At 37.0% G+C, this 16,302-nt stretch overlaps 1 protein-coding gene across 2 annotated transcripts in view; it reads left to right on the top strand.

Annotated features, from left to right (window-relative positions):
- Positions 1 to 4,351: 4,351 nt before the first annotated feature.
- LRCH2 (leucine rich repeats and calponin homology domain containing 2) overlaps positions 4,352 to 16,302 on the top strand; it is a 95,320-nt gene continuing 83,369 nt past the window's right edge. For both annotated transcript variants that reach the window (XM_059910031.1, XM_059910030.1), the window contains exon 1: positions 4,352 to 4,703. In XM_059910031.1, the coding sequence (XP_059766014.1) occupies positions 4,352 to 4,703 (352 nt within the window). The remainder of the gene's footprint in view (positions 4,704 to 16,302) is intronic.

The raw sequence follows: 16,302 nt of genomic DNA, 5'->3' as shown, positions 1-16,302 counted from the left end.
AGCAAGAATTGGAATCAAGTTACTGGATCATATAGTGAAAACACAAGAGTTAGGAGAGGCAGAAACATAGGGTGAGTCGATAAGGATGTAACTTCAAGAGCAGCACAGAGGAAAATGTTTATTAGTGCTGGTAGCATGATAGTACAGAGGAATTTAAGAACTGCTATGCTGATAATTCATGGTTCACGCAGCTCAGTGTTCTATTGGTAAAGTGAACCTAGAAAAAAGAAACTGTTATAATATACTATGTGTTTTATGTAAATATCTCACGCCATCCTCACTACAATCTTATGAGATAGCTAATAATGTTATGGTCCCTTGCTTATAGATGAGAAATCTGAGAATTTGAGAGCTTAAACGACTTGTCTATCTTGCATCTTGTAAGTATCATAGCAGGGATTCTAACCAAGATAGAACATAATAGTGCTTATTGTCATCAACATTGAAGATTAGGTATGTCATAGCTTCTTTTAAGTAATAGTGATCATTCATACATTTGTCCAAATCCCTCTTGAGTTAATAAATATTAACTTTGGGATTAATGAGTTTGTTAGGATTGGTTAAAGCAATGCAAAGGGGGAATTCCCTGGTGGTCCAATAGTTAGGACTCCATGCTTCCACTGCTGGGGCCTGGGTTTGATCACTGGGTATGGCCTAAAAAAAGAAAAAAGAAAAAAAAAGACAGGGGAAGGAGGATCAGGGATGTCATATATAGTGTGCTATAAATTATGCTAAAATAAGTTAATATATACTACTCTGAAGGTTCCATGCCAGAACAGGGATTTTGGAAGGGACTGAAGATCAAGTTACCAGAGAGATGAAGGCCAAGTAAATTTCTCCTTCCCTCATTTCTGTAATCATTTTAGGTGTACTTCTTAGGGCTTTCTCTAATTCAGGACTTGTGCTGAGAGTGCAGTGAGCAGAACTTCACATCACATTCCAGCAGCAGCTGTGGAACAGTTCCGTAAGATGTAAATTAATATTTTTCAGGGTTTCTGGTATATGTCTTGATGATACTCAACATTTCATTGTCCCCACCCCCCCTCACCCCCGAGGTTAGTATTTAACTGATGTTAAATACTGATGTTTTCAGGAAACAAACTGCAGAGACTCCCATGGCTTTTTTCCTGGATCCTGATCAGGATTTTAAAAAAATTCATATCATAGTTCAATCTAGTTAATCCCCAAGTTCGTTGCCTTGTTCTAGATCCTGAGATAAAACATATCTCACTTTTGATTTATTTATAGGCTGGTAAGAACATCCTGTAGTCTATCCCAATAATCTTGGTCTCTAATAGAAGAATTTGGAGCTTTGGACTGTGCCTTTCCTTCTCTATATTATTTAAAAATGTTGAGTAACTACCAATTTGCTTGGGATAGCGGTGACTATAAACTGACCTGGAATTTCAGAAGTCCCCTCTAGAGTTCTCTTGAATACAAATCACGCTTGTAGTTGGCCAGTGCTTTATTTAATAGAGGCTGCATATTTTGTTCAAAACCCCTTGTTTTCCTTCTATAATCTTTGATACATGTCATCTAGTCCTGGTGATTTGTCAACATTCAATTTGTAAGTTTGGCTTGGATAATTCTGAGTATTGTCTGTAATTTAACCAATTACCAACGTGTTCACATTGAGAATAACATTAAAGTGGTAATCACTGTAAAAATATCCTCTAGTATAGACTGAAACAAAAAATTTATGCAATATGTCAAATATTTCTTGCCCACAATTATCAAGGAATTAACTGATTTCTTCCTTGGCTTTCTCCATTTTGTATATTTTTTATTATTTTATTTTCTTTCATGAGGGATTCACGGGTGTAGTACAGAAATTAACATTTATTGAGCACCTAATGCTATACTATTACTTGCACAGAGAATAGTTCCTGGCACAGAGTAATCACTCAAAAAATGTTTACTAAATGAATGAATGAATGAATGCCAGGTATTGTAGTGTCACTTTACGTATGTGATCTTATTTATTCTTACAACAATCGTATGTGAGGTATATGCTATTTTTCTTCATCCATAAAATGGAAGAATAATAGTACCTATTTTACAGGATTGTTATGAAGATTGAATGACTTAATATATATAAAGCAATTAGAACAGTTCCTGGTAAATAGTAAGCACTATTTATATATTATTATTATTATTATTATAAGTATGATTGTTATTTTCCAGTGTTCCCTATGAGGAAACTGAAGTACAGAGATTTTAGGTCACTTTTCTGAGTATTACACTGGCAGTTAAAGGGTTGGAACAAATTTCTAAATGTCATGCTCTTTCTTCTAAACCTTTTACCTCCTGCTAAATTAATTAAACAAGAAGACCATTATTAGACTGAGGTGGCTCTAGTGCCATGGTGGCCTACATAAGCAAACCAAAATCTAAGCCTATAAAAGCCTCAAGGTTAGGAAATCAAAATTCTAAGGACAACCAATCACAAACAGCCAACTAGGCTTTAAGCTACAGCCAATCAAATAATTTCTTTTTTTTGCTTCCTCACTTTCTCTATATAAGTCTTTCCCTTGGCTCCTGTTGGTGAGTACTCTTAAGCACTTCCTGTTTGGCACTGCCCAATTCCAAAAGATAAATGCTCAAACTCTTAAAATTTTAATATGCCTCAGTTTATCTTTTAACACTCCTTATGGCCTTGGTGTTCTTGTCAAAGAGCTCTAGAATGTGTTATTTTGTCAGATTTTCATGTATATCTAGTCTATTTTGTAGGCTTCCTATTTTTCCTCCTTAGACTATCTTTTAAATTCTTTGAAAGATTACTTTCCTGCTTAAATTTGGTTGTACATGGCCTTTTTCACTCGACAGGTATCCTGATCCAGAGGACATACTTTTCCTGGAGTCCAATACGTTGTTTTAAATAATTGCTAAAATTTTTACTGGCTAGTTATTAAACATTCTTTTCCTAATCTTTTCTCTACCTAATGAATTTAGTTTCCCTTTCCACTCCTCTTGATTCTGGAAGTTCTCAATTAATACCTGATTTGATTTGCGATGTAAGAAAGATGAGATATAAGGTACAACTTTCTCTCTGACACCAGTGGGTTTAAATAATTTGATTTCACTTGCTAATTCATTGTGGAGGTCTGATTCTCAGTTCTGTTCCTTCTGTGGGTCATGCATCTGGCAAATGTAATTTCTTGCAACATAATTATCTTAGTTAACCTATATGGCCACAAAGCATTTTAGACAAGTTGTAATTCTTTCCCGTATTTTTTTTTTCCAAAGTAGAAATTTTTGTGGAGCTTTCTCCAAGAAAATGAGACTGTTGACAGATTGCTTAAACTGAAATGGATGTAAAAGAGAGGCGCAGGATATTCAAATTAATGATAACTGAATATGACCAAGCATTCTGATAGTTTTCTTGTGTAACTTTTCTATTAGTGAAAAAGATTTGAATAACTCTGAGTGGGAGTGGAGGGATGGCAGTGGCCTGTGTGGTTGGGTTCATGTTCTAAGAATGAACTCCTAAAATCCAAGATTGATTAGCTTCATATCCACAGTGTTAAATCTTCAGAATTCCACCTAAAACCAAAACCTGTATTTCAAAAATAAACTTTAAGGTTGTTTGATGATCAAAGAGTTTTCCATCAGCCATGCTGACATGATGAGAAGAAACTCGAGATATTTTGGAGATCTTGGCACAACTTCAAAGACTTAGAGGACAGAATGCAGAGAACTTTTCCAAGTTTTGGAAGGCAGCAGTTTGGCTGAGACCCACACGCACTGAAACGAGAGCCTTCCTTGAAAACATTTTAAAAGTCTTTTCCTATTTTGGAATTCTAAATTATGGCAAAATTCATATAGGCTTAAAACTCAATTCTGCACCCATTTTCCTCCCCAAAGTTTCTCTCCGTGTTAACACTGCTAAAGGATTCCTGAGGCATTTGCGGTAAGCATTTCAGTCAGGTCCCTGATAGTCCTTCTAAACGCTGTTTCAAAATATTCTGAAACGAATCCCTTTCATCTCTATCTAATATATGCCTTTGTTTTGCAGACGCAAAAGGTGAAGCAACAAGGAGATTTGGGGGCATATTGCCAAATGACTTACAGTCAAGCTGGTGTCGCTTCGCAAGATTTTGGTACCCAAAGCAGCGGAACCGGGATTTAGCATCCTTCCTCTGATCACACGTTTCTTAAAGCAAGCCTTCTGCGCGTTTGAACATCGCCTCTTCATACCCAACACCTCCTCCCAGCCCGCCCCCTAGTTCCTTCCCACCCTCTACCTCGCCCCCCCCACCCCGCCCCCAGCCTGCGCATGCGTCCTAAGAACCCCCTACACTCGCGGCACAAGCTGAGAGTATTGTCGGGGGCTATTCTCTCTCCCAGGAACATGGCGGCGAGTCAGGGAGGTGGTGGTAACAGTGGGGGCGGCGGTTGTGGTGGAGGTGGAAGTAGCGGTGGCGGTGGCGCGGCCGGAGGGGGAGGTGGTGGAGCCGGAGTGGGAGGCGGCGGCGGCGGCGGCGGGACCCTGGTGGTGCCCATCCCGGTACCGACTCTTTTCGGTCAGCCGTTCCCCAACGGGCCGCAGTGGAACCCGGGGAGCCTACAGCCTCAACACACCGTGAGGAGCCTGGACCGGGCCCTGGAGGAGGCGGGCAACTCCGGCATCCTGAGCCTCAGTGGTAGGAAACTCCGAGACTTCCCGGGCAGCGGCTACGACCTGACGGACACCACCCAAGCAGGTGACAGGACGGGGAGGGGGAGGGGAAGCTGGGCTGAGAAGGAGGAGGTGGGGGGAGTGGGTGGCTGCGTGGCTGCGTTGTTGGACTCTGCTGGTCTGGGCGGGTGCGCGGGGGCGGCGAGACTGACAAAGTCAGAGCAGCCAGTTCTGAATGTGAGGGGAAGAGCAGGGAAAGGTGCGGGGGCGGGAATGCTGACTGAAGGGTGTATGGAAATCGGGTGGGATGTGAGGGGTGAAAGAGCATTATTGTTAAAGCGAGTTTCCCCAGTAAGGGGTGGGGAGGGAGGTATTGACACCTTCCTGAATGCGCTGCTAACTCTCGTGGATGTTCCCATCTTTCCCGGAGGAAAAAAAGGCAATACTATAACATCATAATCTATACATATTCTTTAAAGCCATACGTGCCTGCAAGAATGGTATATCCCTTTTCCTAGTACAGCAGCAGTATTGCCATGGTTCTTCTGTGTTTTTATTTTGTGTGTGTTTTAATCATCCTAGAATATTCTTGCCTTCTTGTCACATATGCCTTTAAAGACTGAGATTTGTCATTTTCCTGGTGTTGAGATAGTGGTGGTTAAATTAGTATTTGCTGCAGTGGCAAATTAAATCATCAATCACTTATGTGTCTGGTTTACTAGGGGAAAGAGTCCTTGTTTTGAGTTATGTTGGAGTCTTAATTTTTATTGCAGATATAACCAAAAATTTTAAGGGCATTTTTGAGAAACAAAATTAACTCCATTCTTCTTGGAGTTGTGGGTTAATGGTTTATCATTTTGGACAAGAAATTGCCTATTGTAATGTTCTTCATATACTCTCTGGTACTCTTTGTTGTGGATGGCATTTTTTGTTATGAACACACTCTCATTCCCCTCTGCCTTATAAGCCAATGCCGCTTATTTTAGGTGTGTTTTGGTTTGATGAAGGATTTTTTACTTTTCACAGTCTTTAAATTTGTTATTTATGTGTCTGTTTTTATCTGCTTTGCTGAAAGAAATCATGGACAGATTTATTTTAATAGATTTAGTGATTTTGAAGCAATATAGTAAGTAAATTCACTCACAATGAGAAGTAATAAAAGACCTCTTATTTTCAGAATAACACTGTTTCATTGTATTACGTTTCTAGATATTAAATCAAGGTGTGTGTTTCGATGAGGGTGGGGAGAGGAGGAAAACCTAAAATTGAAGCCTTCTACCCAATTATTCTCTTAGGAATTATCCTAAGAACTATGAATGTGTAATTGATCAGTGATTTTGTATTTTGGAAAGCATGTTTGAGTATTTACTCCTTCACTCTGAACAGACTTCCTAAACAATATGTTCACATATTCATGATATATTGGCAAGATATTATACTACTTGGTATGTTCTTCGAAGGCATGAAGAAAAATGGTTTCAGACTGCATCATTATAGAGATATGTTGTTTTGCTTGTTACCTATAAAAGGTTTTTTCATCTATAGGACAAAGTTGAAGCATCCTCTCTTGGCATTCAGGGCTTTCACTGCCTGGCTCCAATTTATTCTTGCAACCTTAACTCTTCAAATGCTCCTACATAGAACCCTCTGTTCCAGCTAGGTCAGCTCCCTGTCCCTCAAATATAGTTTATGAATTTTTGCCTCATCTTTGTAGAAGGTCACCCACATGCATGAGATTTCCTTCTTTTCTCCACCTATTTAATTTTGTTCAAGCTCCAGCTTTTCCAAGATGCTGTCTCCAACTCCCTTAGTCCACAGCAGTCTCCTGTTTCTTTGAATTCCTGGGGTACTTATTGTCTTTACCACTTACCTGCTGGCTTTATTTTCTTTTTATATTTTGCTTTCCCTGAGAAGATGGAGAGCTCCTGAAAGGCAGGGAAAAAGTCATATACTTGTTCAGTTTTCTCATTATATATTGCTTATATTGTACTTAATATTTTTCATAAATATGAATATCATCTTATGTGGTTATAACCACTGGCTTTTAAGGCTTCAGTTTGTTTTCTGAGGCAAGTTTTAACACAAACCAGAACCATATTTGTTCTTGGTAAAATTCATTCATCATAAACTTTATCAGTGCCTACAGTAACAGAGGACTTTTTGAGATAATTCCACCTCATTTTACTTTTTTAAAAATTGAATATATGTTCCTTGTGGGAACACTTCAAAATTTAAATGAGAAATCTGTGGGTGACTCATTTGCCATTCATTTTTGACCAAATTCAGCCATGAACTAGTTAGGGACAATAATCTTACATGTAAAGAGACTAGTATCCATTATACATAAATGGAACTGAAGACAAACAGAGCATGTTTGAGATTATACATACATACCATACATACATACACATATACATACAAACATACAAATATGTATATACAATATATTCTCTGCTTGATGAAAACAGTTGTTTGTTGATATTGTTATACTTAAAATGACTCTCAGTGGGATACTGTTTCAGTACCAAATTGATTAGACAGCAGTGGTTTATTGGGTTGGGAAGAGATTGGAAGAAGGGAAGATAGGTAGGAAGCTATTTGGTAATCTAGGTGTGAGGTGGTGAGAATCTAGGTTGAAACAAAATTGGATTAGAAGGGGAAATTGATAAATTTCAAAGGAAGGGAGAGGGCTTTTCACATTATTTTGCTGTTCCTTACATATACATAAGATGAAATAGACCTGTGGTTTACCATCTTGCCTGCATGTTAAAATCACAAGGCAGTGTGTTTTTTTTTTTTTTTAAACCTATGCCTGGGCCCCACCCTAGACCAATTTAATCAGTCTCAGGGGCAAAGAGAGGGGTTTTTTTGTTTGTTGGTTTGTTTTGTTTTTTAAGAATTCCCAAGTGATTATAATGTGCAGTCAGGGTTGGGAAACTCTAAAATAGCTCATTTTTTAGGCACTCAAGATATATTTATTGTTTGAGTGAATGAGAACATTGATAAAAGTTTGGTGACTAACCTAAAGCTACTTGTCAAGAGGGTCAAAACCAAAGCTAGGAACCAAGTGTTCAAGTTCTAGTTCAGTATTCTTTTTGATAGACTTGAGTGAAGCAGACCCATTTTTTTCATCATATTATGTCTGTAGTGACTAGAAACTTACCAGGAAACTATAATTTCTCCAGTTCCCTACTGTTGGATAAATTTGCGTTAAGAAAATAATGCCCCTAGAACATGTAGCAGCAAAATCTTGTTTTGTCTATTAATAGTCTTCCTGTGAGGGAAAGTGGATAATAGGTTGTTGATGGCAAAGTTTATCTTTGGTATCTTTTTATTTCTCTTTGCATTTCTGGTGTCTGTTCTTCTTCACCTGTCCCCTCCCTCCTGCTGCCCTCCTTATTTCTTTTTCCCTCTTCAGCCTCACTCCTCTTCCTTTGCTGGGTTGGAGCTCAATGCTAAATAATTATGGCAGCCTTTCCAGGTGATTAACATTTAAAAGGGAGAGTTTGCCAGTTACTTGAATCTCCATTTGGTGGTTTGTGCTCCCGACCTTTTTTGAATTGATATGCCTTGCAGGTACTTCTTTTTTTTTTTTTTTGGCCACACGGCATGTGGGATCTTAGTTCCCGTGGAGTCTTAACCACTGGACGGCCAGGGAAGTCCCTCCAGATACTTTGTGATTAAAATCCTCACCCATATAAAAAAATAAAAATAGGGATCAGAAAGTTGGTTACCCATTTCAGGAAAGTAGCTAACTCTGGTTGTAATGTCTTATCTTTGCTGGTCTGTGGGTAGATTTGGCAAGACAAAGGGAAATTGCCTAGAACTTTAAAAAGTCTGTCTGGATACTGTGATAATTTGTTGACTTTAAGAGAGCTTGGAAATGATTTTAATGGCTACCCAAACAAATCCTGAAACTTTTCATATTTGACTTTGTCACCAGTGCTACAAATAAGTCTCAGTCTACTTGCAGCTGCTCCCTTTGCTTCTTCATACTTCTTTATGTCCATAAACAATAGGTCTGTGAAACAGATTTAGGAATTCTTTACATACATCAGATTGTGCTGTGTCCTGGTTAATCACGTGTTTTCCTGTAAACCTGGAGTCAACTCTAGTATTTCCTACATGTGCTGGTTCACCTCTTCAACTGTGGGGCATGGTGCATTGTATCGACTTGTAAAATGGAGCCAGTTAAACTGTGCAGCATCTGATTTTGTAACATAGGTGAAGGCCATCTTAGTGCATTCAGTGGAATAAGCTTGTGATTTTGTGGCCTGATTCAAATATCTGCCTTGCTGTATGTAATAAATATCTCACTGAAAAATTGAATGTGAAGGACACTTTTGATGGTTGCCTCATATTTTAATTGCTTCAGATTGAATTTGAATTGCTGAACCTTGCAGTGATTTATTTTATTCAGTAATGAATTCTTCTATAGCATAAATAGTTGCCCCTTAATTTCTTTCTTTTGCAAGTTCACACTTTAAAATAAAATGTTATCTTAAATTGGAGGGTACGTTTATCATTAAAATAATACCATTTATACAGCTCTTTATAAATTCTGAGCACTTTAATATATATTACCCTATTGTATCCTAATAATAACCCTTTGAGCTTTGTAGAGTGCATAGTAATTACTCTTTGTTGTTGAGAGAGGTTAAGTGATTTGCCGGAAGTTAAATGGCTAGTGTATGGCAGAGTGTGGGTCAGAGGCTAGGTTTACCAACTCTAGCACTATTCCAGTGTTATTTCCATCGCAACACTTTCTCTTCTTATAACAAAGCTACTATTAAAATAAACACTGTGCTAATAAATAGGTTATTTAATCTGAAAGATGAATGCTTATTTAGTTTCATAGATTATATAGTTTTTGTTTGTGGTGCAGTGTGTTTTGTTTTGTGCATGGTATTTGCATAGCTTGCCTTCATGCCCCTCTGTTGGTTTTAGAATAGATTCATTAAGCAAGCTTTTATTGAACTCTAACTTTGGAAACATGATCCTCGAAGGGTTTACAAACTAGGTGAATGTGTACAGTAATATATGTAACAATTAGAAAAGAGTTATAATATATAATGTTCAAAATTGTATGTTTTAATAAACTGTACAATTAAGTGATATGGAACTGGGGCATAAGGCTTAATTTTACTGGGGGTTAAGTTAGTTTGAGAAAGTTTCCTATAGAGTTAGGTATAGGGACAGTTGCAGACTGTCAGGGGAGAAATTGCACTGATACGGAGTTGAGAATGGCATTGCATGTTAAGGGCAGACGTTAACTGCAGGTTCACTCTATATTTTCTCAAACATACTTGGAGACTGAAAGGAGGGAACTAGTAGAGAGTTCAGTGTTAAAATGCAAGAGGGGGAGGGAGGATCTTCATGGAGTGGGTGGAGAGTTGTTAGCAATGGAAGGGAGGAGTTACCTGACTTTTGCTAAGGTGAAGGGGAAGGTCGATGTCTGGGGACATTATTGTCTTAAATTTTAATCTTAAGTGAGGCAGTGTCATCTGGGAGAACAAAGTTACAAGCATAGGAATAAGTACTCAATAGAGCAAAATGCTTTAAGGAGTCATTATGGAGAATAAGCCACAGTTTAGAATTAGGACTGTGTTAAGCAGCTAGATTAGTTGCTTTTGAACAATATGAGCTTACCATGTTTTCTGAAAAAAATTATATATACTGCATGACAGGTAAAAGAACAGAAGTGGTTGATTGGGATATTTTTGAATTAGGGTTATAGTGACACTTGCTTAAGTTTAAAATTTAATATTTTGATTTAGATTATTTGTAACATAAACTCTGAAGCATTTATTTATCATCAAAAGCATAAAGATGTACAAGATCCAGAACCTCACTGACAGCATGAGAGATGATGTTAAGGACACTTCACAAATAAAAGTAATTGAATACTTAGAGCATATTGATTTCCTGGGAGGTGGTATTTAAGTTCCAAGGCATACAGTGAAACTTTGCAAAAGGGCATATCACTCTCCTAGCCTATCCCAGCAGTACACTCTAAGGGATACTTAAACTGTATCATGCCCATCCCCATCGTACAGAGGCTGTTCATCATCATGATGTAGAAGGGGAAACCTTTCTCTTTTCTCTACACTTTGTGTGTATTTAGGTAGTTCTTGAAGCATTGTAACACTCTTATAATCAGTTTTCTGAAAAGTTTCAGAAAGTTTTCTCTGCTTCCCTTTTATAGGAAAAAATACCTTATACTCCAGGAAACCATTTAATGTAATAAAAGAAAACTGTACAAGTGAGTTTTATAACAATAATTTAAATTTGTGTTTAGTCTCACTTTACTAGTGTGTTCAGTCTGCTAAAGGTCTTTTAATCTTTACATTTCTCCTGTTTCAAATAAATTATAAATTGATAGCGTTCCACTTACAGAATACCAGTCAATGGACTGTAATGGATAATTAAACAATGGATATTGTCTCATATATTTTTTGACCCCAAAATTTTTTTAAAGTTTTTTTTTTCCAAATAGGAAAGTAAGTTCTTCCTTATTTGTGGACGTTGTTAATCTGTGTACTCTTATAATTTGTGACAGAGATTGTTGTCACTTTTAAATTAATTGCTTAAGTTTCTTTCAGTGGAATTTTATGTATAATATTAGGGATTCAAGGTGACAAGAGACAGAAATAAAATAACCGTGCCATAAACTTTTATTTGAACTCTGTTGAGACTAACCAATTCTAGAGCATTTGTGAATCTGGATTTCATTCAAAAATGACTTCTCTAAATTATTATGTCCCTAAGAGACTCTAGAATGTGCAGCATAGAAATTTTCCCCTCTTAAAAAAGTAATTACAATATATAAATCCTTAATACTTTGAGCTAATTGGTTGGGGATGTCTGTGTCCATGAGAAATCAATTACTTTTTAAGATATTTATACATTAAAAATAGTAAATTGAACATAGCTGTCTCCTTAATTTACCTTAATTAGTATGTAAGAATGGATTTGTCATATCTATTTTATGTAAATGGACAGGGTGATAAAGTTGCTGCCTTTAAGGAACTTATGATTTCCTTGTGGTATAAAAGAAGTACTCATGTATCTATTATATAGGCTAGATCAAGGTTTCAAGGAGTGGGGGAACTTGCCCCCAGGAGATATTTGGTAATGTCCGGGGACATTTTTGACTGTCACAACTTGGGGATGCTACTGATATCTAGTGGGTAGAAGCCAGGGATACCGCTAAGCATCCTACAGTGAACAAGACTGCCCACACAACAAAGAGTTACCTGGTCCAAAATGTCAGTGGTGATTGAGATTGAGCAGTGCTGGGCTAGAGTAAGATAAATGTCTTAAGTGAAAACAGAGTGATGTGCAAGTTTGAAGAGGGAGCGGTGACATGATTGTGTTGGTAGAACATCAGAGGGGGCTTTATAATGGAGATGGAGGATGGGCTTTGAAGGGGGAAGGGTCAGATTTTATACTTAATCATAAAAAGAGGATACTATATGAATATTGACGTCCTAGAGTCTCTTCAAACTCCAAATGTCAAAAAAAGACCAACTTTTGTTATTGACCCTAGGCCCCCTGATCTCCCAGACCAGAAACTTGGGAATTATTCTTGACTCTTCACTGTCCCTCACCCTCTATATCTGGTTAGGACCTAAGGCCTCTTGATCATAACTCTTTGAATAGCTTTCAGATCTGTTTCCTTCCTGTCTGTTCTCACTGCCATTGTTGTTGTTCAGGTCCTCCTCTCACCTTTAACTGGACCTATCAACAGTTTTCCCCAAAGATCTCTCTGCCACATGTTCAGTTTGCTTCAAGTCCAATTAGTCCTTCACACTGTAGCTGGAGCACTCTAATATGCAAATCTGATTGTCACTTGTTGCTACTAAAACACCTTCGATCCAGTAAGCCAGCTCCTTAATAATACATTGCTTATTCCTTGTTTTGAACTTTAAAAAAATGTGAAAAAGCTAATACATAACTCTGCTTTATATAACTGGTAATTTTTATATTATATTACTTAATATTAAGTTGCTCAGATTCATCCAAATTGTTGTATGAAGCTGTAGTTCATTCTTTTTTTAAAAAAAATTATATATTTATTTATTTATTTTATTTATGGCTGCGTTGGGTCTTTGTTGCTGCACGCGGGCTTTTCTCTGGTTGTGGCGAGTGGGGGCTACTCTTCGTTGCGGTGCACGGGCTTCTCATTGCGGTGGTTTCTCTTGTTGTGGAGCACGGTCTCTAGGCACGCAGGCTTCAGTAGTTGTGGCTCCCGGGCTCTAGAGCACAGGCTCAGTAGTTGTGGCGCACGGGCTTAAGTTGCTCCGCGGCATGTGGGATCTTCCCGGACCAGGGCTTGAACCTGTGTCCCCTGCACTGGCAGGCGGATTCTTCACCACTGCGCCACCAGGGAAGTCCCTGTAGTTCATTCTTTTTGGTGGCTCCATTATCTTTCATTGTGTGACTATAGCATAGTTTATTTATCCACTGTCTCACTGGTGGCCATTTGGGTTGTTAACATATTTTTGCTCTTGTGAATGGTGCTGCTATAAGCGTTATTATACATATCTCCTGTTGTGCATGTGCAAGAATTTCTCTTGTGTTTATTCTTGGGAGTGGAATAGCTGGATTGTATGGTATGTTAATGTTCAAATTAAGGAGATAATGCCAACTGGTTTACAGTTTACCTTTCTATCAACCTCTGTAAGAGATCCTATGAATTCATATCTCATCCAACACATAGTATTGTCAGATTTAAACATTTTGGCCAAACGAGTTTATTATTTTTTATTTTTTTGGCTGCACTGAGGCATGCGGGATCTTAGTTGCCCGACCAGGAATCAAACCCACACCCCCTGCAGTGGAAGCGCGGAATCCTAACCACTGGACCTCTAGGGAATTCCCCCAAACGAGTTTAAAATGGTAGTTCAATGAAGTCTTTTTTTTTTTTGGAGTATGAAACTATTTTTTTTATTGAAGTGTAGTTGATTTACAATACTGTGTTAGTTTCAGGTATACAGCAAAGTGACTCAGTTATTTATATATATGTGTGTATGTGTGTGTATATATATATATTTTTCAGATTCTTTACCATTATAGGTTATTACAAGATATTGAATATAGTTCCCAGTGCTATACAGTAAGTCCTTGTTGTTTATCTATTTTATATATAGTATCTGTTAATCCCAAACTCCTAATTTATCCCTCCCTCCCTCCTTTCTCCTTTGGTAACCGTAAGTTTGTCTTCTATATCTGTAAGTCTGTTTCTGTTTTGTAAATAAGGTCATTTGTGTCATTTTTTAAAGATTCCACATATAAGTGATATCATATAACATTTGTCTTTCTCTGTCTAATTTACTTCATCTAGTATGATAATCTAGGTCCATCCACGTGGCTGCAAATGGCATTATTTCATTCTTTTTTTATGGCTGAGTAATATTCCATTGTGTATACATCTTCTTTATCCATTCATCTGTTGACGGACACTTAGGTTGCTTCCATGTCCTGGCTACTGTAAATAGAGCTGCAGTGAACATTGTGGTACATGACTCTTTTTGAATTATGGTTTTCTTAGGGTATATGCCCAGTAGCGGGATTGCTGGATCGTATGGTACTTCTGTTTTTAGTTTCTTAAGGAACCTCCATACTGTTCTCCATAGTGGCTGTATCAATTTACATTCCCACCAACAGTGCAAGAGGGTTCCATTTTCTCCACACCCTCTCCAGCATTTATTGCTTGTAGACTTTTTGATGATGGCCATTCTGACTGGTTCGAGGTGATACCTTTCTTGATTTATATTTGCCTGATCACCAATTTCGTTAACATATCTTCAAATGTCTTACCTACTTGGCCATATGTGTTTCCTGTACTGTGAAATAATTTATTTTGCCCCCAATACTAATACTATACTAATCATTTGTCAGTTTTGTATATTGTATTTTCTCCTAGTTTATAACTTGTCTTTTTTGCTTTTTAAGGAGTCATTTGCTGAACAAGTGTTCTACATTTTAATACAGTTAAATTTATCAGTCTTTTATAGTCACTATTTTTTGTGTCTTGTTTAAGAATGTGTAAAATATATTCATGTATGTTTTTTACTAAAGGTTTTAAAGGTTTGTTTTGGGTGTTTAAGTTCCTCATCAATGTGGAATTGATTTTTATGTGTAGTGTGAAGTAGAGGTCCAATTTTGTGTTTTAGTACATGGATCATCTTTTTCCAGATATATCCCTGCCTACTTCTTTTCTTTTTAACATTTTACTGAGATATAATTCACATGCCAAAAATTCACTCATTTAAAGTATATAGTTTATTGGTTGTTAGTTGTATACTCATCACTGCAGTCTAGTTTTGGGATATTTTTGTCACTTCAAAAAGAAACCCCATACCCATTAGCATATCCCCCCACCCCGCCACCAATCTAGACCTAGGCAACCTCTAACTTACTTTTTGTGTTTATAGATTTGTTGATTCTGAACATTTTATATAAATAGATTCGTACAACATGTGGCCCTTTGTGATAGTCTTCTTTCATTTATCATGTTTTAAAGTTCATTTATGTTGTAGCATATATCAGTACTTCATTCCTTTTTATATCTGAATAATATTCTGTTGTACATTTTGTTTGTCCATTCATCAGTTGATGGACAGTTGGGTTGTTTCCATTCTTTGGCTATTATAAATAATATTGCTATGAACATTATGTAAAAGTTGTGTAGATGTATGTTTTCATTTCTCTTATATATGTAGGAGTAGAATTGCTGGATCATATGTTAATTCTATGTTTAACATTTTGAGGAAATGCTACATTGTTTTCCGAAGTGGCTGCACCATATTACATTTCCAGTAGCAGTGTATGAGGATTCCAGTTTCTTCATATCTTCAACAACACTTGTTGCTATCTGTATTTTTGTTTATAGTCATCCTAGTAAGTGTGAAGTATAATCTCATTATGGTTTTGATTTGCATTTTTGCAAATGACTAATGATGTTGACCTCCTTTCATGTGTTTATTGTCCATTTGTATATTTTCCTGAGGAAATGTTTGTTTAGATTCTGTCCATTTTCTAATTGGGTTATCTTTTCATTATTACTGAGTTATAAGAGTTTTTTTTTTTTCTTCTGTACATAAAACCCTTACCCAAGTATATAGCTTGCAAATATTTCTTTCCTAGTCTGTGGGTCGTCTGCTTTGAAACACAAAATTTGAAAATTTTGATGAAGCCCATTTTATCTGGTTTTTTCTTATGTTGCTTGTGCTTTCTGTGTCATATCTAAGGAGCCATTGCCTAACCCAGGGTTATGAAGATTTACTCTTATGTTTTCTTTTGGTTTTATAGTTTTAGCACTTACACTAGACATATTATCCATCTTGAGTTCTTTTGTTTGTTTGTTTGTTTTTCAATTAAAACTTTTTTTTTTACCAGTAAATACTGTATTTTACCCCTCAGGTGTGTTGGTACTTTTTTTTTTAATTAATTTTTTTATTGGAGTATAGTTGATTTACAACGTTGTGTTAGTTTCTGCTGTACAGCAAACTGAATCAGCCATGCATATACATATATCCACTCTCTTCTAGACTCCATTCCCATATAGGTCATTACAGAGCACCTAATAGAGTTCCCTGTGCTATACAGTAGGTTCTTATTAGTTATCTTTTATATATAGTAGTGTGTATATGTCAATCCCAATCCCCCAGTTTATCTCC

The sequence above is a fragment of the Balaenoptera ricei genome, chromosome X (genome assembly GCF_028023285.1).
Source record: "Balaenoptera ricei isolate mBalRic1 chromosome X, mBalRic1.hap2, whole genome shotgun sequence".
Lineage (NCBI taxonomy): Eukaryota > Metazoa > Chordata > Mammalia > Artiodactyla > Balaenopteridae > Balaenoptera > Balaenoptera ricei.
The sequence above is the reverse complement of the archived record's forward strand: the minus strand, read 5'-3'. Positions and strand labels throughout refer to the sequence as shown.